Raw genomic sequence first — 27,743 nt, forward strand, 5'->3', positions numbered from 1 at the left:
TGGTTGCTGTACCCACCACACTGTGTCAGAACTCCAAACATTCTTGCAAGCACAAAAGGGTTGGGGACCTCTGTCCTAGGCTGCAAAGGGATTTAAAGGTCACAGCCAGCACTTGGAAACGAACTGGCAGCCAATGTCGCTGTTCTAGAATAGGCAAAATATCTCCTAATTGGCTAGCCACTGGCAATACTCAGGTTGCATATTGTGAACTAAGTGGTGTTCAAGGACGGTCCTACCCAGAGTGCATTACAGTAATTCAAACCATGAGGTTACAAAAGCATAGATTAGCATGGCCAGTTTGGCTGAGTCTAAGAAAGGAGAGAATTAACAAACCAAATGTAGCTGATAGAAGATAGTCTTGGCCCCCACACCAGCTGGGTGCAGGAGCACCTCCAAGCTCTGAACCTGTTCTGCAAATACTAGCTCCACTCCATCCATACCACATATGCCCAGTTCTTCCAAATCACTAAGCGTTCCGGACCAGATTAACTCTTTTTTGGTCATTTATGCATGGTCGCTTTAACCTCCTTTATTCCCTGTTTCAGCCAGGATCAAATTTTTCAGTATGCATGATACCTCATTCCTTGGAAGCTCAACTTCAATGCAAAACGAACCCGGCTTTTCCCATTCCTCTTCTGGCCCGAATTAAACCGTTTACCCTGGCTCATTTCGGAGACACAGAGCGTGCATACTGCATTAGGGGAAAACACAGAAGATTGGCTTCTCTCATAGCCAATCACAAAGCAGTGTATAAAGAGGCAGGGATTCAAGTGCTTCCTGCTACCTCGGAGCTCTATCTGAGCAAAAGAAAGGCTTTTTAAAAACGAGGCTTGGAGGTAGCTCGGTTTTTTTGTTCATAAAATGCGTTTTTATGCGGTCATTGGGTTTGGGGGAAAGGAAATATTTCTCTCACGGTAAGCCAGTTTCAGAGCAGCATTTAAAGGGGTGGGACTTGATTTGAGCTTCGGAGACTGCTTTTCTGTATTCGTGGCGCGATTAGCACACAGTTTCGTCCCTGATCATTCAAGCCAATGCATACAGTCTCCCCCAACCCGGGTTACTTTAATGTACAATGAACCCAGGTCCAAGCAGGAAGATCCAGCCTATGCATAAAAGACCTTTGTCTCTGTATTCAGCTTCAGAATCAGCTTCAGTTTGTTTTGCCATAGCCACTTCAGTTAGGCAAAGAGTAGAAGACACCGAGAGGCAGCATGACCTTGCAAGATCGGCTGGTTTTATAGCCTCAAAGGAATCCAAGCATTTGATGAGGGCAGCCCCATATCTGATGACATTGGAAGTGAATAAATTTAGAAGAGCTTTCACGTTAGCCAGGTGTGGAACTTTGCCATCGGCTGTCGTAGAAGGCAGATATAGGAAAATCCCCTTCTCCGAAAGAACTTGCCTGTGTAATGGTGAAGAAATTGAGACCCGTGAGCATGCCTTACTGTATTTTCCTCTTTATCGTGAGATAAGAGTCAAGACTATTCAGGAAATTTTAAAAAACAATATGGGTCTGTCTGATGAAATTTGTACTGAACGACTTTTGGAAGATAGTAACCCATTAATCTCGAGATGTGCGACTGAACTTTGTGCTGCTATATATAAGGCACGGAAAGATGTAAGTCATAAATAGTAAATGCTATTCGATAAACCTTTTAAAAGTTAGAATATGGTCCATTTCAGAAATGGGATTTTATTGGGATCGTGTCAATAATTTTTTATCTATGGATTTGTTGAGCAATTAATATTGTTTCATGGTGATCGTATGTTAATTTGATTTGGTCAAATGACTGTAAATTAAAGATTGATTGATTGCCATAGCCACTTCACCACAGCCTGAAAGCACTGGGTTCAGAGCTGAGACTAATGCATCATGCTTGGGACGGAGGTAAGTGCCCATAGTAAGGGAAAGAAAGCCATGCAGAGTGAAAAACACTGGAAGCGCCAATCAGCTTTTCTGAGCCTTAAGCAGGAACTGCACGTATATTCAGACTTGGCTCTGCAGCAAGGAGGGCTAAAAACCTCTTCTCCCCAAATGAAAGAATATCCTCCAGATATAGAAAAACCTCCAGATTCTTATACTAGAACATACCGCTGAAGATCTGGTCTTTACCTTTCATCCGCAACGTTTTAGATATTTCCATCTTCACCTCCAGATTGTCAGTCACAAGAACATAACCTTTTGTTATGTAACAGTTGTGGTGCCGAAATCACAAGTTCACTTTTCCAGGACTATTTTTAGTGTGATGCCTGGCCAGGATTTGTTATTATATCACTGTGAGTACATTCCCCCAGCAACCTGGCTCTCAGATCCAGATGTGCTGGTTGGTAGCCAATATGAGAATAAAAGATCTCCAAAACTGAACCCAATTTTATTTTACTATTTATTTATTTTATTTTATTTGTATCCTGCCCTTTTCTGGCAAACCTCTTTTTTTCTAACAACCAACAAGCACTTATTGTCTTGGTCTCAAATCCCACACAAACTCCTCATCCTTATATTCCAGGCCCTTCATGACTGTTAAGTAAAAGGTAAAGGTCCCCTGTGCAAGCACCAGGTCATTCCTGACCCAGGGGTGACGTCACATCCCAACGTTTACTAGGCAGACTTTGTTTACTGGGTGGTTTGCCAGTGCCTTCCCCAGTCATCTTCCCCTTACCCCCAGCAAGCTGGGTACTCATTTTACTAACCTCGGAAGGATGGAAGGCTGAGTCAACCTGGAGCCGGCTACCTGAAACCGACTTCCGTCGAGATCGAACTCAGGTCGTGAGCACAGCTTGGACTGCAGTAATGCAGCTTACCACTCTGCGCCACGGGGCTCCATGACTGTGCCCCTCTATTATTCTCTCCACTCTCAAAACCCAATATATCTCTGCCCCTGACCTTTGCTCCTCAGCTATCCAAAGGTCTCCTATTCCTCTAAACAACCTAGTTCTTAAGCTGTTGTTGCCTCTTATGATTATTCCTGGAACACCTGTGTGGTATCATGTCTCATTTCCTCCAAATGTCTTCTCAAAACCCACCTCTCCTGTGAAGCCTTGCGCTCAGCCCCTTACACTGCAATCCTAAACAGTTACTCCAGTTTAAGCCCATTGAAATGAATGGGTAACTCTCTTTAGGTAACTCTCTTTAGGATTGCACTGTTAGTTGCCCCTTCCCTTCTGAAACTAAGCCTACACACACATAATGAATGCATATTCTTCCCTCCATAGCTCTGATCCATCTTTTCTTTGTTGTCTTTATTAAGGCAAATTTTAGATTGTAAACTCCTTGGGGCAAGGACCAGTCATCATGTAATCTGCAAAATACCATGCCCTTGAGTGGCACCATTTACCTAAATCTGCATGTTATCTGTAAAGTCTTATTGAATGGCACAACTTTTCAGTTTTGTACATCTGGTCTGGTTGAACAAGCAGCAACAACAAAAATTTTAGTTAACATTATTTTTTTGGCTCTAGATTTAAATCAGTACAATGCTAGCAGGGATATGTTATTATTTGCACTGTGCGCTTAAAACAATAATTATTCATGCTGGTAAAAATTACTGTTCCCAGAACTAATCCACATTTTAGTCATATTATTATATTTGATTCCCAAAGTAACTGCCTGTTTCTCCCCCTCCCTTCACAAAATATTTATGTTTATGGAAGATAAAGAGCTCCTTCCAATCAAGCTCGGCAGGAGTTCTTTTTTGTTGGGCAAAGGCAGACACCTAGATACAGCAAGGAAGATCCACCCGCGCAGGCAGGCTTCTGCATCTGGGTTGCCTCTCTGAATGTCATAGGTACATGCAGAAAAGCTCTGAGATGGAGGGTTGTGTAACTACATCCACTGCCAAGGATATGCCTGGATACAAATTTACAGCCCACTCCTGACCTTTTGGCGGCCTGGGACGATGTGGTCAAGGCACCGCCACGGCGCCTCCAAAACCATTTCCCAGCCACCAAAAGGCTTTAAAAAGCCTTTTGCCGGCTTTTTAAATTTTAAACGGGGCATTTTGCCTTATTGAGAATAGCGAGGCTGCGTCTGCAAAGAAAGCAGTCGCACCAACGCCGTTCTCCCCACTGGCGTGCCAGGCCGAAAGGGGACAGGAAGCTGCCTACTGGAAGCTCCATCCCCTGGCACGCCCCAGGAATGCCCCCCAGGAAGCCGACGCAGGGCATTGAGCCGGTGGGACGCTGGTGGAAGGCCCAGCCGGTGTCCCTGGGTGGCGCTGCCATGGCAGCATGGGGAGACCAGCATCCAGGCCTTCCCACCGGCATTGGAGCCGCTCTGCATGGCATAAGTATCCTGGGCACCGATGCCCCAACGCTGGTGCAGGCTCTTCTTGGCCACCTAAGGACTTTCGTCCTTGGAGGTCAGGAATGGGCTGCCAGTATAGCACATGTAGGTTATATTGGGTGGGTCTGGAAAACCAGCACTATCTCCTACATCATCACTGTGTTTGTGAAGTCTAACTGATGAACAATTTATAGGAATAGTTGCATGGTCCTGCTTCTTTCAGCACCTCAGGAGCCAGAACTGAACGCAGGCATTCCTCAATTTTGCATCTCATTGTTTAGATTGTCTTAACTTTGCCCATAGTTGCGTTATTTGACATTTTTAAAAAAATGATCAAAGTCCTTGACGTTTATTTTATTTGCCATCAGTGATGTTCTGTAATAGCTAATCTGGTATGTCTAGCTGAACTTGCTGTAGGCAAGAACAAATTTCTGAGCCATGGATATAGCCTACTGTGTAATGTGCTCTATGTGGTGCTGCCCTTGAGAAGTGTTTGGAAACGTCAACTGGTATACAGTGCTGCAGCCAGAATGTTGACAAGTAGGTCACAAAGACAATATCACTCCAGTCTTGGCTCATCTACACTGAAGAAGAAGAGTCGGTTTTTATATGCTGACTTTCTTTACCACTTAAGGGAGAATCAAACCGGCTTACAACCACCTTCCCCTCCTCACAGCAGACACCCTGTCAGGTAGGTGGGGCTGAGAGAGCGTGACTAGCTCAAGGTCACCCAGCTGGCTTCATGTGTAGGAGTGGGGAAACCAATCCAGTTCACCAGATTAACCTCCGCTGCTCATGTGGAGGAATGGGGAATCGAACCCGGTTTTCCAGATCAGAGTCCACTGCTCCAAACCACCGCTCTTAACCACTACACCATGATGGCTCCCAGTTTGTTTCCAGGCACAATTCAAGGTGCTGATCTTGTCTGAAGGACTACCTATTCCCTTATGAACCCGCCAGACAACTCCAGTAATCTTTAGAGGCCCTGATTCAGGTGCCCTTGCCTTCTGAGATTAGGCAGGTGACAATCCAGGAGAGGGCCTTCTCAGTCATGGCTTTCTCCCCAGGGAGATTCATTTGTTCCCATAAGTTAACATCTTCCACCTGTGGGTGAAGCCTTTTTCTGTTTCATTTGGCATTCCCTCAGTGATCAGTCCTTCCTGGCCATGGTTTTAACTGCTGTTTTTATGACTTTGTACGTATTTTAACTCCATTTGTAATTGTTTTAATGATGTGTGGATGGGGCTGGTTGATTTTACTGTTTTTTAAAATGTGGTTTTATCCTGTATGTTTTAAACTGTGAGCCACCTTAGTGGCGCTTGTGAGGGCCAAAAGGTAGAATATAAATTTGGTTAAAAAATATATATCCTGCTGTATTTATTTTATTTATTTAGAAAATGATGCCACCTTTCCTCTCACAACTCCCAAGGCAGCAAACATGAAAACATTAATGTATTCAAACAATTAAAAACAGCATTTAAAATTATAAAACAAATCACTACAAATCTATTAGCTACATCAGCTTAGCCTTTCCCATTCGTAAGATATCGACCTATCTTATGCTGTCCTTAAGAGGTGATTAGGAAAACAACGCCAAGTGAGTGTAGAATATGGATGTATAGGTACACAGAAAGCTTAAGATGGATTTGAGATACAACAACACACTATGTTGCAATCCATCCCATTAAAGTTTGGGACACCAGTTTAAGGAGGCATATGTTCTCATGGTGTCATGGCCTTTGTCAGAATCCAAACAAGAAGAAAAGCAAGCAAGATTCATGCTGTGTCATAGGGCATGGAGCTTGGCATCCATAAACCCAAACACTTTGTGTATAATGAGGAAGATGCAAACATGCCTGTTTTCAATGTTCATCCCAAACATCCTTTGGGGTGTTTTGGCTATCCACCAGCTCTGTGAAATATTTGGACATAAAAACATAAGAAAAGCCCTGCTGGATCATACCAAGGCCCTTCAAGTCCAGCAGTCTGTTCACACAGTGGCCAACCAGGTGCCTCTAGGAAGCCCCCAAACAAGACGGATGAAGCAGCACCATCCTGCCTGTGTTCCACAGCACCTAAGATAATAGGCCTGCTCCTCTGATCCTGGAGAGAATAGGTATGCATCAAGACGAGTATCCGTTTTAACTAGTAGCCATGAATACCCCTTTCCTCCATGAACATGTCCACTCCCCTCTTAAAGCCTTCCAAGTTGGCAGCCATCACCACATTTGGGGGCAGGGAGTTCCACAATTTAACTAATGCCCAGGTCTCTACCACATTGTATTCCCAGGATTCCTCTGTCTCTCTTGGGTGATATCAAACACAGATGGAGGATGTTATCAGCAGAGTGGACAATCGGCAAAAAGTGTATAAGTTCTGTATGAATGGCCACAACCACGAATGTTGGGTCCAAGGTAGCAATGCCTGGCTTGGTTTCCAAAAATGTAAGATGTCAGAAGACAGCTGACTTTTGCTAGTGCCACATAACTGTTCTAATATCTGCAGTCATCTGCCAAGCTGCTCACAGTCAGTAATCTGGATCAGAGAATCCCAATTAATCACATAAACAAGGGCTGAAAGAACAGGAGATGAATATGTTATCTTTAACCAGACTGACTGTGTCGACAAACATCTCACTCAGATTTGTTAAGGAATAACTAATCTGTGTTGTGACTGAATGGATACCCTAACAGTACACTTCCCAACTATAAATATCCATATGGATGCACAACCTCGTAAGCAGGTGGCTACTAAATCCAGAAAACATCTAATATCTAGACAGTGGGATGCTTTAATTTATTTAAAGCATTTCTAAGCTGCCGTTCCACCCAAGCAGGGTCCCTAAGGTGGCAATCATCAAAACACTAAAACGGCATTTTTTTAAAAAAAAGGTATGTATAAAATATTTGACCAATTCAATAAAAACAGATTGATATACAAACACAATGCAACAAGGGAAAGGGGCCAATAACAGTCAGTGGGGGGGACACAAAACAAAAGGAAAAAAAGTCTTCACCCACTGGCAGAGGACAATGATAGAGGGAGACAGACAAATCTCCCGGGGGGAAAGAGCTCCAAAGTTTCAGTGCCACAACCAAAAAGGCCCTTTCTTGATTTGCTACCCATCTAGCCTCAGGTGGTGAGAGCACCCAAAGCAGGGCCTTCAAAGATACATGGAGTGGATGGAATACAATCATGCAAAACCCATGTTTTGACATGGTACACTATGCTCTTGAAAGGAAGACTAGAAGGTCTGTCTTAAATTCACAGTTATGTACAGTAATAAAAAAACAGTTTGTGCATTACTTTTTAAAAGGGAATCATCTTACATTCAAGGTTATCTTCCTTTTGGGGATATCTGGTACCACACATCGGATTCTATTTTTCGCTTATGCACAGTCCATTGTAGCTTCCCTCCACCCAAAAATGTTTAAAAAGCAATGAAGTGATAAATAAACTTAGCAAAGCACCAATGATAAGAAATTCTTCTAAAAAGATGAGATCATGCCACAATGATAAAACATGTCCTGGCACTCAACATTCACATTTCCAATAGGCTGATAAGTCTCTCCATTGCAACAATTCACATTGGCAAACGACAATTATTTTTCCCTCATTGAAACAACAGGCCAGGTTGTCCTTGTATTCCTCTGCTGGAAAGCACTCTGATGTTTTCCTAAAATGTCAAAGTGGGTTTGGTATTGGATGACCATAGCATCCAACTGTCAGAAGCATAGGAGGATGAAACTGAAGTAGGGATAACTCATGCCCTTTAAGAAAGGTTACAAGCTTTCCGTTTCCTATAACCGGTGCACGTTTTCCTGATGCTGTTTTTACAAGACGGTTGGGGAGAGAGTGTTGCTGCTTGCTTTATCCTGTCTTCTCAGTTGCATTCCCAGTTCCTCTTCTTCCTCTGGTGCTGAGTGATAATGTCGCGCCTTCTCAGGAGCGTAGCCATGCAGAGAGCTGTCATCTCAGCTGCTGCTCTCCCAACAGTCAATGAAATCCTTGCGGAGAGATTAAGGGCCACTGGTCATGAGTTCTCTGTGAATAGTTTTCAGTAAAGGAATCTGTTTCCCTTCCACCTCCATTTTGCCACAGGTATGCTGTAACATAATTCCTTAGGCTTTCCTCCTGATGAACTCAAACGTCAACCGCAACAATAATCTCCATCTTCATGGAGTAAACAATCATTTGATTTTGAGGTTTAAACGTTGCTGGGTTATTTTTTTAAACACACTTTTTGTTCAAAGCAACATATTCCTGCTTTCATTTGCATACACACACATGCACAGATAAAGATCTAGAACTCCAGGAAATATCCTACCCCCCAGGCTAGCCTGATCTCGTCAGATCTCAGAAGCTAAGCAGGGTCAGCCCTGGTTAGTATTTGGATGGGAAACCACCAAGGAATACCAAGGTTGCTGTGCGGAGGAAGGCACTAGCAAACCACCTCTGTTCGACTCTTACCACGAAAACCCCAAAAGGGGTCGCCATAAGTCGGCTGCGACTTGACGGCACTTTACACACACACACACACAGTTCTTTATCCATATAATGATTAAAATATAATTGTTGCTTACTGCAAAGGGGTGTATTTATGAAAATATGTGGATTACCAATTATGTCCACAGACATAATGTTGGCTAGATGTCTTCCGTGAGTAATTTTCTGTTACATGAGCAGGTAACCAGAATAAAGAATCTCAAGCTCTACATGCTTTATTAATAATTTGAATACAATTAGAACAATAGAGGCCAAATAAAAATTAAATATACACTGAGTACAACAATACAAACTCATTATTTGTAATACACAGAAGAGTCTTTCAACATCTGTCGCTGTATTCCTAAATCAATATATTTGTCCCAAATTTCACCAAAAAATCCAAAGGTTGATGCTATTTCTGGAAGATGTCTGAGCTGACATAATCTGACCTCATTTCTCATTTTCTTAATTCTGGGTAAATCCAGTGTTTTAGTAACCAACTCTTTCTGTCTTACAGTGTGGTGCAAAACAAGAATAACCAAGCAATATTCGAAAAGTAGAGCCCAAAGTATCCAACATTCCTACCCCTTCCCCTCCCCAGTTTTATATGCTTCTTCCAAATTACCTTCCATCTAGATTTATATATTCTAGAAATATTTCCTCTTAATTCAGATTTCGTAAAGATTTTCTGTTCAATAATCATTAAACTTTTCAGTACACTTTGATGCATCTTTTCTGTTACAAAACATCTAATTTGGAATAACTGAAATAAGGGTAACTGTCCATATTGATCATCAGAAAAGTGATCATCCAGCAAAAGCCCATAAGCATAAATAGAAATCACCTTGTCCACATACTGTCTGATCCCATTAAAATCCTGCTCTTGAACCCCTTCGTATATAATACTTGAGAGAGGGCGCATCTGCATTAATTATTCCACAAGTCCTACATTGAAAAACCAATTCCCCCCTTCAAAATGAGCAACCCCGTTTTGTGAAACCTCCATATATTTTGCCTAGTTCTTTCTGTGTTACCTGAAGAGCTTCAGTCTCTGTGTGAAGTCTTTGACAACCTACATTATTAGGTAAAACTTCAGATGAATGAGTTATTGAAAGGGGTTACATGCCATAAAGATGAAGGGAAAAGCCATTCACGCCTTTTTTTCTAGCGATAGTTCAAATTTCTAATCATCAGGTTCAGTTTGCGAGTTTCAGCATGAAAGGTGGGCCTTTTCCGCCTACTTATTATCTTGGGGTCTCGGCTAACCTTTTACTTATGCAGGGTTCTCAGTGTTTAACTTTTTTACTTGTGTTAGGTAAAAAAGAAAATTAAATCTCAGCATATTTTTAATTTAATCAAAAGATTATGCACACACGCAATTAAATAGTCTACAGTTATTCACTCTGCACCTATTCCTAGTTCCCTGCGGCACGTTCTGCTAGTCTGTATTGATAGCGGTGTCCTCCCATCAACTGTGGAGACATTCTTGAGTTAGAATTCTGCCCTGACATTCTATAAGAATGGGCTTGGACAATAAGCAAGAGAATGAAAGCTACATAGTGAAATCTGAGAAATGAAACCTGAAGGGCACACGCATCAATCCATAAACATTAATAGTGCTCTCCTCGGTGCCTTGAATTACTGCCTACTCAGCTCATAAAACTTTACCCTCTCTTTCTGCAGAAGGAAGAAGCTTTGCTACAACTGTTTAATCAGCAGAAACATAATGCCATATACCGACATTTGGCTGTGTTGAGAAGGGCTAGACCAGATTTAGAGAGAGAATCGAGTATTACTAATTCTATTTCTATGAAGAAGGAACTTGTGGGAGAGGATCCTATTTGAGAAGGAGAGTTGAAGATCACTAATCCCTAAGAAAAAAGGGTGAGTTGGGCCTGTGGCTCAGTGGTACAGTATCTGCTTTGCATGCAGAAGGTCCCAGGTTCCATCCCTGGCATCTGCAGTGAAAAGAATCAAATAGTAAGTAATATGAAAAAAGTCTACCCTGGGCAACAGCTGTCACTCAGAGGAGCCTGTACTGTCTTTGATAGATCAATGGTTGGATTCAGTATAAAGCAGCTTCATGTGTTCAAAAGCAGTTAACAGAAAAGTTAACCCTGAAATAGGTGGAGTCCTTGGCCCTGATAAAATATGAAGATTTCACCATCTTCATAGAACAAGGGTAAATTCATAGATTGGGGAAAAGGATAAGGAAGAAACATACGCTCAATAAAAGCTTTATTGGTCAGTTTTATGTGATAACGGGAGTGTACCTCAGCTTTTACTCGAGTGTTCCCATATAAAAATATATTGCACTATAAAAAAATATACCATTGGTTTGAAAGAAAGTACTTTTGTGCTCCAAGTCACAGAAACTGACCACTGGCACTTATTAAGATGGTTTTAAAACCCTGTAACACTGAACATTACATAGTTTCACGGTGAGCGTTCTGGGGCTAATCAGACATACTTTTTAAAAACGACTAAGCCATTTATTTTAAATTCATAAGGACAGAGGAAAATTGTGAGTTCAGTCGCTACTCTAGGGTACGGATGAGATCTGTTAAAAAGAGTGACAGACCTTTTGCCATTGACCCCAGCAGGATAGGATAAGAAATTAAAATTATCTTTCAGTTCAGTAAACAGACCATCGGTACACTCAGCTCCATAGGGATATCAAGCAATAATAGTGGTTCAGACATTAATAGTAAAGATTTCAGAGCTAAGGCAGAAGCTTGGCATAACTTGCTACTTTATTTCCACTTCATCCTAAGGACAGACCTCTAGTCTTGGATTAGGCTGTCAAGGCCTTGCCTAGGCCAGCAAATCACTCACGTCCTGAAAGAAAAGTTCCTTTCCAGCTTAGCTCTTCATTCACTCCCTCTCAAGGACCGCGTCGGTGGGCACAGCCTAGCTCAGTCCGAACCATAAATGTTAATTTTTTAGCTTTACCAGGCACACACGCACATTGTATTGAAGCAAATAATTAATTCCTCCCAAGGAATATATCCCAAAACATGACATATGTAATTTAAATTAAACACATGACGGTCTTAACCTCCAGTGCAAATGTCTACTTCTGTAAACAAAGAATCAGGAAATGGTGACAGAAATACTACAACAGAGCACGAATGGATAAGTAGAATGAGCTTCAGGACTCCATAATAACCAAGGAACCAGAGGTGGGGCAATAGCCACCACTAACTATTGCACTGCTAGCTAATATCATCCTATTGGAGGACTCTGTCAAACACTGAGCAAACTTCCCTGTATTTCCCACATGGCAAGCTGATCACCTGTCTTCATCCTAGGTATGAACCTTTGCCAGATTTTATTAAGAATTTATTAAGAATTTAGCCCCTGTTGCTACTCCAGCTGTTGGGAGAATAAATGCTTTGCCCATTCTACAAGGAATGGGTGTGAGAATGACGATACGCACTACCCCCCCCACACACACACCAAGTGAGACTGCCACCCAAAAGAAGTAGCCCTCAGCACAACCTCACCCTCTTTCCCCATGTAATGTGCAATACTGGGAGAGCACGGTGTTGAAATGTAACACATCACAAATGTAGCCACACACCCCACTCCGCATAGGCAGAGAGATGTATAGGTCACGCTTCACCCTCAGTACACATTACTGGGTAAAACAGGGGGGACATCCTTGGATACTGATATTCTCAGCCTCATGTTTGAATCAGCATCTGGTTCTGCCCTGTGTCGGACTAACCAGTTTTCAATTTCCGGTATTTTGGCTGTCATATTGGCCGCCTTCCAATTCTCGGGTCAGGGAACTGATCTTATTTACGAGTTATGTCTTTGACGCCCTTAAAAGTCAGGCCTTTCCCTTTAGGTTTTATTAAAAACCTTAACATAGCCTGAGAGATAAAAGACTATCTGTGGAAAAGATAGAGATCAGTCCACCCTGTTTCCTTTTTTATGAGCTGCTCTGACCAAATTTGCATTGTCTTTCTCAGTACTGTTTGCACCTTCCACATACAACATCATCAGCCAGCTTGAGTTTATTAGGGGGCTTCCTCCTACTCCTCCCCTGATATTTAATCCAAGCCGCTCCTTGGTAACGTGTAGAAGCATTATAAGGAAACGGCAGATTTATGGATTTAATGCAAACCCCTCCGAACTAGCAAAATCCTTGTGTTTAATGAATCATTAAAGTTAGTAACCAGGTGGTGATCTTTAAAGGTGTAAATAAACAATACAGGTAGGGTTGCCAACCTTCAAGTTGGGCCTGGCAATCTCCCATAATTACAACTGATCTCCAGACTACAGAGACCTGTGCCCCCGGAGAAAATGGCCAAAGGTGGACTTTGTGGTATTATACAGCGCTGCAGTCCCTCAGCTCCATAAACCACCCTCCCGAGGCTCCATCTTCAAATCTCCAGGAATTTCCCAACTCAGAGTTGGCAGCCCTAGGGAGGCCTGCAATCCTTTTTTCAATGTTTTTGAACCTTTTAAAAATGTACCCACTGAGGCTGGATGTGGAACTTCTTAATCGCATGGACACAAGAAACTGCCTTACACTGATTCAGACTCTTGGTTCATCAGAGTCAGTATTGTCTACTCAGACTGGCAGCAGCTCATCTGGGCTTGGGTCTTTCATATCACTAGTGCATGATCTTTTGAAATGGAGATGCTGGGGGTTGAACCTTGGCCTTTTTGCATGCCAACAGTGCCAAGCAGATGCTCTACCACTGAGCCACAGCCCCTCTCCAGTCCATTACCATTTTCCCACTGAAAATTGCCCCCTAACACTGCTTATATACCTGTGTGTGCACGTACACACACTAAAACACAGTGGAAAACAGAGATTTATGACAACCTAGCAATACCTTTGTACCCAGGTTACAAAATGTAGGCATTATCACAAGACTGTCTGATGGAAGGAGCAGAAATGGGTGGAGTCTGGGTTTAGTTTAGGCCTGCCAGCTCTGGGTTGGGAAATACCTGGATATTTTGGGGGTGGAGCCTAAAAAGGGCAGGGTTTGGAGAGGGGAGGGATAATTGGCTGGAGATCAGTTGTACTAGCAGGAGGTCTCCAGCCATCATGTGGAGGTTGGCAACCCTAGCTTAGCTGGAATCCTATGCTCGCTCAAGGGTCATTCCTGCTCCCAACATTTGTGTAATTTATACCTGCAAAACTGGTGGCACAAGTTAAAAGATGGCCTTCGTACTCTGTGTTCTCCAGCTTCTTGCTTCTTAATCTCTTGAGCTCCAGTAGAAGACAGGATTCTAACTAACCATGTAGACTCTTGTGGTGCATCAGCAATAGGAAGTCCCAGCCAGGGAATACACATTTCATATTCATTCAGCACGTATAAAATTAAGGATGTTCCCCATCTCCAGCGCTATACAGATCACAAAGAAAACCAAATGTCCCTCCATGGCGCTGCCATCTTTTCCCCAACAGGGCTGCTGTTTCTTTCCAGTGTGGTGTAGTGGTTAGGAGTGGAGGACTCTAATCTGGAGAACCGGGTTGGTTTCTCCACTCCTATCCATGAAGCCAGCTGGGTGACCCTGGGCCTGTCACAGTTGTCTCTGAAGTCTTTCAGCCTCAACTACCTCACAAGGTTTCTGTTGTGGGGAGAGGAAGGGAAGGAGATTGTAAGCCTTGATTCTTCTTATAAGGTAGAGAAAGTCGGCATATAAAAACCAACTCTTCTTCAAAGTATAAGGCAGGTAGTAACCCAGCAGGTACAGCTGTACCCTCAGCATGGAGATACAGTAACAGGGGGACCTGCACATGTTGTTTTTTCTGACTGTCACCCATCTTTCTCAGATATAGGACCTGGCATAGGTTAGGTTAGTTACTCCTGTCCTCCCTGTTGCTTTCAGAACTTACGGTGTCACATGTATACTATTTAATAAAAATTTCTCTGTTCTAGTGCAAGTCAGTATATAGCATCCTCTCCTCCACCCATCATGTCATTCAGTGACAATTTCCTACACAGGATAGCAACTGCCTGTAGTTAAAGGCGTACCAAGGCCCATATTCCTGAGTTCTGCCTTTCACCACTCTTTCTAAACACTGGTGCTCATGTCTCTTCTTAGCCTTTTCTCTTGGTAATCTGTGACCAGGGATTCATTCAGGGACACAGTATTTGGTAGGCCTGTGCTTGGCTGCTCATTATCGCTCTTTGAGTCCTAGGATAAAGGGACTAGATTGTCCCCAGTGTGAACAGAGGGGCTATGTCTCCCCTCTCTCTTTCAAAAAGCTTGCTTCCCTAAAAGCAGTCACAAATACCAACACTTGTGTATAGCAAAAGAACATTTTCTTAGTATCGTCTGTGTGGACTCTTTTGGTCCTATAAGAGGTCTGGAATGTTTCTCCTATGAGTTCTATATAAATCTATGAGTTCTGTGTAAAGGCTTTCAAACTAACAACTGAGCTATGGAGTTGCTGACAGAATGATTTCTGCCCATGGGGTGCAAAGTTCTGACCTGCCCCCTCCCACTGCAGTCCAAAATACATCCTGAAATGCTACTCCTGTGGGACAGGGGGTATTTGGGGCTGCAGCAGGAGGGGGGAAGTTATGTTCCATGAGCTGAAGTCCTTCCATCCAAGGAAATGCTCTGTTGGACCCAAACTGGTGTCTGGAGACCCTCCTTAGGCCACTGTAGAATATCCAACTCCTGGTAGAAAGCAGGGAGGGGCCATGGCTCAGTGGCGCCTAGGGTTGCCAGGTCCCTCCTGGCCACCAGTGGGGGATGGGGGGTAGGGTTGCCAGATCCAGGTTGGGAAACTCCTGGAGATTTGGGGATAGAGTCTGGGGAGGACAGGGACCTCACTGGGGTACAATGCCACAGAGCCCACCCTCCAAAGCACCCATTTTCTCCAGGGGAACTCATCTCTGTAGTCTAGAGATGAGCTGTAATCCTGGGAGATCCCCAAATCCCACCTGGAGGCTGGCATCCCTAATGATACAACACATGCTTTGTATGTAGAAGGTCCCAGGCTCAATCGGTGACACCTTTTGCTGCAGGTAACCACTGTTGGAAAAAAGCTATTTTCTGCTTGAGAGATCTCAGAGAGCCAAATGCACCAACCGGCTGACTCCGTTTAAAGCAGATCTATATGCTCACGTAAGCAGCAGGCGTTGCACATCAGGGGCCTTGTGAGTATTTACAGACATTTCCTGCCCATCTCCCAGCATCCCTAATCCAAAGGTAGCAAGTAGGGTGGTAAAAGCCCTGGTGGAGGGATAAATAATTCACAGCTCTTCTTCCCCTCACACACTTAGGATTAAGAAGTAAAGCTTCCAGAGCAGATGTCAATGCTTAAAGGCCAGCACTTCCCTTTCTAGAGATTAAGTACTGCCCACTCCATCACCTTTGTCATGGGGCACAGAGGAAGAGTTCACGTCATCACTGTTCATTAATCTTCACGAAAAATAGGCAAAGAGTAAAATGCGCCAGGGAGCAGAGCAATGACTCCAGTACATTAAACCGTGCAGGCCCTGGGATCTAACCTCCTAGCAATCCATCACCTCTCTTCCTCAGCTAGGGTTGCCAGGTACCTCTTCACCACGGGCGGGAGGTTTTGGGGGCGGGGTTTGGGGAGGAGCTTCAATGCCATACAGTCCAATTGCCAAAGCGACCATTTCCTCCAGGGAAACTGATCTCTGTGGGCTGGAGATCAGTTGCAAATAATAGCAGGAGATCTCCAGCTAGTACCTGGAGGTTTAGAAAAACAGTACAGGAAACTGTATATACACAAAGTGCAAATATTTATAAGCTACTGAGGTGAAACATAGACCATATACGTGACATATACACATATGTTTCACCTCAGTAGCTTATAAATATTTGCACTTTGTGTATATACAGTTTCCTGTACTGTTTTTCTAAACCTTTTGGTACGAGTACAGAGGTGCCATTTTTCTCCCCAGTACCTGGAGGTTGGCAACCCTATCCTCAGCCCTGGCTTTTCTTTTTCTTTTATAATAATTTTTTCCCCAAAATTATTAATCACATAATTTAACAATTTACATAAACAGAAAAGAATAAAAACAAGTAGGTAACACTGTTACTAAATGTATATATAATAAAGAATTGTTGACTTCCCCTACACCTCCCTTCATCCTGTAACGAATTAGTAATCTCTTTTTATTATTAGTGAGATTTACTATTTCTTTTCTTTTTTCTTTTCTCCTTATTTCCTCAGCCCTGGCTTTTCAGGGCTGTTTTGCAGCTCAGCCGCACTCGGCTTGTCCCGCACGTGCTTTTTGGGGAAAAAAAAACACGACAATAGGAAGTTGAATCACAAAGGATGGGCAGAGCAACTGAGGGCACTCGCTTCCGACCGCCGCACCGCGCATGCTCGGATGGATGGCGCAGCCTCCCTGCTACAAGGTAAGGTTTTGCGGGGCTTTATAGCAGGAGGAAAGGTGTGCCTTGCCCTTCCGCCCTCCCCGTGCCTCTCCAGCAGCGGCAAGCTCTTGCCTCTGCCTAGCGCTGCTTTCCCCCCCCCTTTGTTTGCATTTCACCTGCTTGCACAAAGCGCCTTGGAAACTGCACCGCGAACTCACAAGGGCTACCTTAACCCTGCTTCCAGGGCTGTCTTCGGTCCTGACCTCGCTCCGGGCATCGGTTTCCAATAGCAGAGGCTGAGTCCGAAAAGAGAGCCTCGCTGCACAATCCTGCCTCGCATGACAAAGCACGCTGGACTTTTCTTGATTGCTCCGGCTTTCCCCCCCTTTGCTGCAGCAGGCCCTGGAAAGGGCTGGCTTCGCTTCTGCTACTGCGCAGGCGCGGCTGGAACCCACGTCCGCCGCTAGAGGGAAGATGCTCTTCAAGGGAGGGGGGGGAAATGCTGGATCGCGTCTCTGATTGGCTCCCTTCGTTCCTTCCGCAGCGGCTCTGCTCTCGGATTGAGAACGAGGCTGGAACCGCACTAGGGGTTCCCAGCGATGTATCAAGAGTTTGAAAAAAAAACACATCGCTTTAAAAGGGTTTTTGGATGCCACGGCTCAGAAATGGTTGGAAGACGTCTTCACAGCTAACAAAGTGTGAACAGTATTTTTTGTAACAGTTTCAAACTCTTAATACATCGATGGGAATACATAGAAAGTGCGAATGGTATTTTTTATAACGGTTTCAAACTCTTAATACATTGATGGGAATACATAGAAAGTGCGAACGGTATTTTTTATAACAGTTTCAAACTCTTAATACACCGATGGGGATACATAGAAAGTGCGAACAGTATTTTTTATAACGTTTTCAAACTCTTAATACATCGATGGGGATACATAGAAAGTGCAAACAGTATTTTTTATAACAGTTTCAAACTCTTAATACACCGATGGGAATACATAGAAAGTGCAAACAGTTTTTTTTATAACATTTTCAAACTCTTAATACATCGCTGGGCATACCTAGTGCGGTAACAGCCCGAGTCTCAGGTGCTCTTCTTTCCAACCCTACGGAGTTAGGAAGCAGTAGGGCTGCTGTTGACCTTTCTCCACCCCCAAAAGGAGTTTATCCATTTGCACTCAACGTGAGCACCACTCACTCTGTGCCCTTACAAGGAATCTTTCGCACAATCCAAAACATCCTGTTCTTCCCCCACCAGCTGCCATCCCCTAATAGTGAATGAAGGAGGGGTTATTCACCGAAGCTGGCTTCTCTTTTTTCACACGCCACTGAGAATCATCAAGTTGATAGGGACCACCAGGGTCATCTAGTCCAACCCCCTGCACAGTGCAGGAGATTCACAACTACCTCCCCCCACACTCCCAGTGACCCCTACTCCATGCCCAGAAGATAGGATTGCCAGGTCCCTCTTTGCCACCAGCGGGAGGTTTTTGGAGTGGAGCCTGAGGAGGGCAGGGTTTGGGGAGAGGAGGGAAGTCAATGCCATAGAGGGACTTCACTGCCATAGAAAAAGTGGTCATTTTCTCCAGTTGAACGGATCTGTATCAGCTGGAGATCAGTTGTAATAGCAGGAGATCTCCAGCTAGTACCTAGAGGTTAGCAACCCTACCAGAAGATGACCAAAAAAAAAATCTCTCCAGGATCCCTGGCCAATCTGGCCTAGAGGAAAATTGCTTCCTGACCCCCAAAGTAAGGTGGCTCTGGTTCCTGCTTTTTGTTTTACTCACCTGCTCCCATGGTGTGGGACTTGCTCAACAAAATAACGGGGGGGGGGAGAGTTGATCTATTACGAGAACCTCAGGAGATGCAACATGTGTATCCTGTACACATGCAAATAGTTGCAGCCATTTGTGCAGTGCTTGAAGACGGAGACACCCACTGTCAAGAGTGAAGGACAGAGTTGTTGTCACTAAATTCCCAAGTGCCATGCTTCATGATTCCCCCAGAAATGGATGGCAACCATAAGCATATTAGTGAGGGGAGTGTATTTAAGAATATAGTTGTACATTGTCAGCGGGATTCCACCTACATAGCCTGAGTCCTATGTTTGGTCACTCTAGAATGTGACATAAGCGTGAGATGCTGAGATTTGGCTGGGCAGGGAAGAAAATGATACAGACCTCCATGTTAGTGTGTGGGGGGGTATCAATGAAGTAAATAAATAATAAATATAATATAAATAATAAATGTAGCTGAAGATAAAAGTTAGGTTGACGGGTGGGTGGGAAGGAGAGAAGCAAGCAAGGAAAGTTGAGGATAGGGGAAGGGGGGAAATAGTATGGGGAAGGTATATAGGGGAAGATGATGTACCCCTTGCAGGTTCAATACTGTGTAACTGGGCCTGCAGGAGGGAAAACTGAAGACCGGGGAGGGGAAATATAGGTAGGTTGGCTGGCTGGCGGGATGGATGGAGAAAGGACAAAAAGGAGAGGCTATGGGGGCTTTCAGGGAAGGGAAAGAAGAAATAGAGGGGGGGATGAGACGCCCCCCTGCAAGTCCTTGTGGGTTCCTCCATGTTGATGCCTAATCCTTAAAGAGGACCCTGCAACAAGAAAACCAAACCAGCTGCTTTTCCTAGTTTCTTCCTTTACTGCGATCACCAAGCTAAAGTCATTTTCCTTGTTCTAACTGCTTTTTTGTCTTGTGAACAGGACCGCTTGCGATCTGAACAAAGTTCCTCTTTGGATTCCATACAGAAGAAGACGTTAAGAGGCTAACTTCATCTTCTTATGCAGACAGCAGCAAAACCAGAGGATGGTTCAAGCCTACCAGGTTTTATTTCTCATTTTGATTTCTGCTAAAGAGAACCAAATATGATTCCCCATCAGATACCCGGGAAGCAAATGTTGACAAAATTTCTCAGGAATGATGTTTTGTTTGGCAGCGCCTTCCTCGTCAGGCTTTTGCTTGTCTTTTACGGAGTTTATCAGGACAGAACCATGTTGGTGAAATACACAGACATCGACTATCAAGTATTCACGGATGCTGCCAAATACATCACAGAGGGGAAGTCTCCTTACCTAAGAGCCACGTACCGTTACACTCCATTGCTGGCCTGGATCCTAACCCCAAACATCTACGTTACTCATCTGTACGGAAAGCTCCTCTTTATTGCTGGGGATCTGGTTGCCGCGTACCTCATGTACCAGATTCTTCTGCTCAGAGGGCACGACAGCAGGAAGGCCTGCGGGTGCTGTGCGTTCTGGCTCCTCAATCCCCTGCCCATGGCGGTATCCAGCCGAGGAAATGCTGAGTCCCTTGTGGCGAGCCTAGTCCTGGGCACCATGTATTACATGGAAAAGAGGCATCCAGCCAAGGCTGCTGTTCTGTACGGCCTGTCCGTACACATGAAAATTTACCCAGTGACCTACGCGTTGCCAATAGCTCTCCATTTGCAAAGCGGCGGAAGCTACGAGAAAGGAAAGACAGGCACACCGAAGAAACGGAAAACCGGCTACTCTGTGGGCAGCATCTGGCGGTTTTTCTTCAGGTTGTTCAGTTGGGATGTTCTGCTCTTTGGAGCGGTGGCTGGAGGCACCTTTGCTGCTCTGGGCCTCGTTTTTTATTTCTCTTATGGTTGGGACTTTCTGGAGCAGGCCTATCTCTACCACTTGACCCGCAGAGATATTCGACACAACTTCTCGCCCTATTTCTACATGTTATACTTGACTGCAGAAAGCGAGTGGAGTTTTTCTCTTGGCCTGGCAGCTTTCTTGCCTCAGCTCCTGCTGCTTTTCGCTCTCTCCTTCGCTTACTATAAAGATCTCGTCTTCTGTTGCTTCCTGCACACTGCAGTTTTTGTGAGTTTTAACAAAGTGTGCACCTCCCAGTATTTTCTGTGGTACCTTTGCCTTCTGCCCCCCATAATCCCCCTTTTGAGGATGTCCTGGCAGCGGGCTGCGTTTCTTCTCCTGCTCTGGCTTCTTGGGCAAGCACTGTGGCTGGCACCAGCATACTTTTTGGAATTTGAAGGGCAGAACACTTTCTTGCTCATATGGCTAGCAGGCTTATTCTTTCTTTCTGCCAACTGTGCAATTCTCATTCAGATTATTGCTCACTATCACACAGGGAAGATGACCAGGAAAATGAAGCGACACTAAGACTTTCTTTGTGGCACAGGTGAAATTCTGTAGGCAGCTCTCAGAATGGTGTTACTCACGTGAACAGAACTGGGTAACCACTTTTTGAAATGTTGAGCTAATATCATTTTGCAATGTTGCTGATTTGGACAGGTTTACAATATATTGGATATGAAGAGGTCTCAGGATGGGCTAATGATGTAAGAATAACACGTTCTGATCTTTAGGAAGTCTTTTTGTTTGTGATGCTGTGATGGTAGCTTGTTTAAAACTTGTTAAGAATTTAGCCTTACCAACCAGCGTCACCGCTATCTTATTTAGGCTCAGCCTTTGGAGAATCTCAGAAAAAAAATCCAGTGTTGGGGGGGGGACCACTAAGAACACTTCTACCTAGTCTAATGTACAGATATGCTAAACTTACAAGGATGTTCTCAGCTGATCTTGACAATACAGGTCACATGGGAATGGCTGGCAAATGTCTGTTTCCTCTCATGCTCACTTGAAGACAAGGAATATATCAGGAGGGGAAAAGATACAATTTCATAATCCTTGCCATAACATGGGTGTGTGAAAATAAACACAAGAGGCAGCCTATAAATGCTGCTATGGTTTGTGTAGTTGTTTTTGAGAGCATCTGTGGAAATATCACATGCAAGCTTGCTAGTAGTGGGGATTTGGAGAGCTGGCAGTGAGTGTCCGTCCGTCCCCCCCCCCCCCCACCAGCTCTGGCTTGAACGTACAGCTGCAGCTAGAAATCCAGCTGGAAAATGCAACTGTCATGAATTATGCCAACATGTTACAGGATGTGAGGAAGTGGTTTCACCACCCACAGATATTATTTTGTCCTATTATTGTCCTGCTGCTTCGTAGTGGTAGCTAGCTACACTATGTCCATTACAAAGTTTTAAAAAATTGGGGGAAATGGTATTCTTGTACACATGCGTCAATTACATTAGCTTAATTTTGAAAGAGAATGCCTAAACTGTAGCCTGCCTGCCCAACCATGTTTTGCTATCTGTATTACAATCCCTGCATTTTAATCCTAAATGTGTACTTGTCCAAGCTGTGGTTTTTGGGTGACAAATCACTCTGTTCTTGCTAAAAGGCCCTTCCTTGTATAGTGCACTTATTCTAGGGCCTAGCCTGGTGTGGAAAACAAATTCTAAAATGGAGCTTTGCATAAATCCAAGTCTGCCTTTTTGTACAGCACCACAGTTGGGGGCTTCCAGTGGATATAAGGGGCTTTCTTCCTTTGTAGTTCATTAGGGTGCTCTGTATGCTGTAGTTCAAAAACTATTTTTGCTGCAATCCTTTAAAAATCTGACATCAAATGCCCTGATAGGCAGGATGTCTAGGTGCAAGAAACTCTGTGATCTCAGGTTAAATGTGTTTATTAGCTATTTTGTACAACGGTCTGATTGTACGTGTGTCTTATTCTTATGATGTCAATCAACTTGATGTTGAGATATTGATTTGTTTAGAATGATAAAACACCGTTATGCTACCTTTCCACCCAACTTAAGGCCACAAGGCAGTGAACAATCAAATACATTAAAACCAGCTTTAAATGTTTATACACCCTTTTCTTCCCAATGGGGGCTCAAACTGGCTTACATCGCTTTTCCATTTTATCCTTACAACAACCCTGTCAGGTAGCTGAGAGTGTGTGACTGGCCCAAGGTCACCCAGTAGCTTCCATGGCAGCGTAAGGATTCGAACCCAGGTATCCTAGTCCTACAGTCTAACCACTACATCATGCTGACTCTCTACATCACTCTGTTTCTCTAAATAATTCTATACAAATATAAATCTGTTCTTAGCTGGTTTTGCTTCATGTGTCTTCACATTGTACCTGTGCAGGAATGGTAACAACACCTCAGGCAGGAGTGAGGGTGGAGAAACAGGAATTGTTGATGGGACACATGGTATTTCATTACTCCTCCAATTAGTTGGCCTTTTGAACATATGGAGTTGTCTTATGGTGAATCATTGATCCATCTAGCCCAGAATTGCCCACCATGATTGGCAGCAGCTCTCCAGGGTCTTAAACAGAGAAAGGCCTTTCCTAACACCTGCTACCTGAGATTTTTTTAAGCAGGAGATACTAGGGACTGAACCTGCAGACACTTCAGCACACAAAGCAGATGCTCTACCAGCAAGTCATCCTCCTCAACTGTTTCCTCGTAGAAGATGAAGAGCTGGTTTTTATACACTGCTTTTTCTCTACCTTCTACTTTCTCAAAGTGGCTTACACTTGCCTTGCCTTCCCCCACCCCACCCCACAACAGACACCTTGTGAGGTAGGTGGGGCTGAGAGAGTTCTGAGAAAACTGACTGGCCCAAGTAGGGTTGCCAACCTCCAGGTGGGGGTTGGAGATCTCCCACTATTACAACTGATCTCCAGCCGATAAGAGGTCAGTTCACCAGGAGAAAATGGCCACTTTGGCAATTGGACTCTATGGTGTTGAAGTCCCTCCCCTCTCCAAACCCTTCCCTCCTTAGGCTCCACCCCCAAAACCTTCTGCTGGTGGCAAAGAGCGATCTGGCAACCCTAGGCCCAAGGTCACCCAGTAGCCTTCATGTGGAGGAGTGGGGAATCGAACCTGGTTCTCCAGATGACAGTCTGCCGCTCTTAACCACTACACCACACTGGCTCCTACTTTTCATCCAAAGGCCAATGGGAGAAACTGTACTGATGAGCATTAGGAATTTGAGAAATAAATAAGGCCAACTGAATAATTTTGTTCATTGATAGATGCTTTCAATCAAAATAATTGCGCCCTAGTGCTAAATAAATTCTAATTAGAAAAGTCTTCATGATTCATATACTTTAAAATATATTGAGGGCATTTTCTGGGCACTTTTTGTTAGTTCATCTGGTTTTCAAACATACATTTTCCAATTGATTGCTTTGTTGCTGCAATCCAGGAGCGACAATATATCAGCATTAGGTGTACCGTTCTCCAATAGCTAACAGAATTGATTTATTACCAGTTGATGGATAGATGTACTACACTGGTGCTAATGAAACCTCATTCAGAGGTTTCATTAGCACCAGCATTCAGAGGTTTCATTAGCATTCAGTTGTAATAGAGATCTCCCGCTATTACAACTGATCTCCAGCCGATAGAGATCAGTTCATCTGGAGAAAGTGGCTGCTTTGGCAATTGGACTCTATGGCATTGAAGCCCCTCCCCTCCCCAAACTCCAACCTCCCCAAAAACCTCCCACCGATGGCGAAGAGGGACCTGGCAACTCTGCTAATGGCTGTTCCTCTGCACAGATCCTGAAGATCCTGAGTCATCTTCCTGAGGGTCAGAAGGAGCTGCAGCAATGGAGGGGAATGTGAGGGGGGGGACTTAAACAATGGAGAAAATGGATGCTTATAGGGTGGACTCTAAGGCCATTGATGCTTGGTAATTAGCGCGTTCCAGGCTGAAGTGCCCCGCATATTTTTTTTTAATTTTTCACCCTGAACCGTCATTTAGGAAGTGACTGCGAAGCCGGCGCATACCTCCTTCGCATTTCTTAAGAGCCCCTTTAATGCGACCTTTTGTGTTTGCTCCGCCCCCGCCTCGAAGAATCCCCTGAAGGAAGCATGCAAAATCACACAGCCGTGGCTTAGCTATGCAAACGACTATTGCTAATGGAAGGAACAAAGGAGCAGGCGAGTGGAAGGGGGGTGGAATTTCTCCCTTTGCTTTGGGACCCCGAATAGGCATTTCAAAGGTCGCATTTTAAAATAAGAGCTTTGAGCGAGCATCAAAATTGGCCCTGCATAAATGGACTGTGGCATTGTGTCCCACTGAGGCCCCACTGAGACACCTGTCCTTCCCAGGCTCCACCCCCAAATCTCCAGGAGCTTCCTAACCTGGACTCCTACTCCAACCTGGACTCCTACTTCCCAACCTGGACTCCCAACCTGGGCAATCCTACTCCGCACACCCCCGCTGGGGGCCAGGGAGGACCTGGTGACCCTAACTTCAGTGGGGTGTGTCACTTCCATAGGGCATGTGCAGGAGAAGGTCCTGCTCCAGCATTTCCAAGAGTACATATGTGAAGAGAACTGGCTGTTAGAGATGTTACTTTCCTGCCTGGTTTTTAATGCAAGTATCGTACTACAAGCACAGATCTAATATGTTTTGTTATGTACTGGAGTCTCAGTGTGTTAACAGTGCATTGTACCAACTAAATGCAGTGATGTTGGATGCTAATAAGATGATAATCGTCTACTCAATTCTAATCTCGTTGGAGGTTTGGAATACTAGTTCGACACTTTGTGTTGAATAATAAGGGATCATCCTAATAGCCTTTGACGTTCTGCAGGATAAGCCACTGCAAAAGATTGATCGCTTTTTAAATTCACTGTTATCACTGAACTTTCATAAGTTTACCTGTCAAACTCCTTTTGTTGTTTTGTTTTGTTTTTGGTCATGCTCGTGGTGTAGTGGTTAAGAACGCTGGTTTGGAGTGGTGGAGTCTGATCTAGAGAACTGGGTTTGATTCCCCACTCCTCCACATGAGCGGCGGAGGCTAATCTGGTGAACTGGATTGGTTTCCCCACTCCTACCCACGAAGCCAGCTGGGTGACCTTGGGCTAGTCACAGCTCTCTTAGAGCTCTCTCAGCCCCACCTACCTCACAGGGTATCTGTTGTGGGGAGGGGAAGGGAAGGTGATTGTAAGCTGGTTTGATTCATTCTTAAGTGGTAGAGAAAGTCAGCATATAAAAACCAACTCTTCTTCATTGTATAGAAAGAGATGGAATGTTTTCATCATGTTTTAACATTTAATTTATCGCCTACTAAATAGATTCCTTATCAAAGGACTTTGAATGCTTTATAGAAAAATGTTTCTCTTGGCATTGCAGCCTGATCCTTAATATATTTACTCTGAAGTAAGTCCCCCTACATGTATTTGCTTTCTTTACCCTGCACTCTTAATTGATTCACCAGGCAGCTAACAATTAACAGTGACATCCACTGATAAAAATAACAGCTATGGTCAGCCAAGAAAATGTGGGCGTGTTGTGGTTCCAGATCAATGGCACAGCCATGGGTACCTGTATGGCTACTGTAGGTGCCTACTGATTGCCAAACATACCTACATGCCTCCAGTCACCATCCCAAACACACCAAATGATCCATTGTCTACAGCCAAGCTCTACACCACAACCACCTCTGTTCCAATCCTTCATTCACAGCCCTCCCACCTTCTGACTGGGATATCAGGACTCAAGAGATCTCCATTCCAAATCGAATTTGACCAAGCTTTGACTCTTGAAAGCTTATACCCTGGTCTCTAAGGTGATATTGGTAGGGTTGCCAACCTCGAGGTACTAGCTGGAGATCTCTTGCTATTACAACTGATCTCCAGCCGATAGAGATCAGTTCGCCTGGAGAAAATGGCCACTTTGGCAATTGGACTCTATGGTATTGAAGTCCCTTCCTATCCCAAGCCCCGCCCTCCTCAGGCTCCGCCCCAAAAACCTCCTGCCGGTGGCAAAGAGGGACCTGACAATCCTAGACACTGGACTCAAATCTAGCTGTTCTACAGCAAACCAACGTGACTACCTTTCTGAAATTATCTTGATTAAAATAAAATATCCATAAAAAGACATGTAAAGCATTAAAACAGTACCACCACAGCAGCACAAACCCAGTGCAAAAACAACAGTATCAAAAAACCTCCCACAAGATTTAGCATCTAAAAAAGTTTTTTTTAAAAAGGCTCGATATAAAACCACAGAAAAGGTGCAGGTTCAGGGGAAGGCTCAAAGAAAAGCCAAGCCAAATATATGTATCTGATGCCAAAAATATAAAAGAGTCAGTGGTGCCACCCAGATAGCTATGAGGAGGGTATTTAAAAATTGAGGTGCCACAACAAAAAAGATCCTGTCCCTTCAGCTACCTGCCTCTCTTTAGAAAGGGCACAAAGAGCCGGGACTCTGAGAATGGCCTCATTTGATTGGAAAGTTCATTAGTTCAGTGAGACTTATTTCCAGGCAAGTGGATCTATAGTGCAAGGGCTCATTGCTAAGAAAAGTTATGTTTTTTTCCAAAACCGTTCCTGTGCACTGCTCCTGGGGCCCAATATTTACCCAAAAAGATACACTGATGATGTAGGCAAAGATACACAAATAATGTGTGTTGCTAAACAGTGCTTGTAATGGAGACAACGAATGACACTGGAAGATACGTGACAAACTGCTAGAGTTACACCCCTTCCTGGATCAGAAAATAGCCATTTGATTTTATGTAGGCCTAATCCCAAATCAGACTTCCTAATCTCGCACTAAATACACATCCCTCATCTAACATAAGTGAAGCTTCCCTTTGCTTTGCTGTGGCAAGCACACTAGCTCCAGAAGTCTTGAAGGTAAAGGTCCCCTGTGCAAGCACTGGGTCATTCCTGACCCATGGGGTGACGTCACATCCCAACGTTTATTAGGCAGACTTTGTTTGCGGGGTGGTTTGCCAGTGCCTTCCCCAGTCATCTTCCC

General features: G+C 44.2%; 1 protein-coding gene across 1 annotated transcript; it reads left to right on the forward strand.

Annotated features, from left to right (window-relative positions):
- The first annotated feature begins 19,977 nt into the window (after positions 1-19,977).
- Positions 19,978-21,264, forward strand: PIGM (phosphatidylinositol glycan anchor biosynthesis class M). The gene has a single exon (XM_056853339.1). It carries the CDS (start codon positions 19,978-19,980, stop codon positions 21,262-21,264), a length of 1,287 nt encoding a protein of 428 aa, XP_056709317.1.
- The last annotated feature ends 6,479 nt before the right edge of the window (positions 21,265-27,743 follow it).

This window comes from Euleptes europaea, chromosome 7 (genome assembly GCF_029931775.1).
Source record: "Euleptes europaea isolate rEulEur1 chromosome 7, rEulEur1.hap1, whole genome shotgun sequence".
Lineage (NCBI taxonomy): Eukaryota > Metazoa > Chordata > Lepidosauria > Squamata > Sphaerodactylidae > Euleptes > Euleptes europaea.

Bases quoted from the DNA above. Each gene is read 5' to 3' on its own strand.
- PIGM (XM_056853339.1), top strand. From the start codon at position 19,978: ATGATTCCCCATCAGATACCCGGGAAGCAAATGTTGACAAAATTTCTC.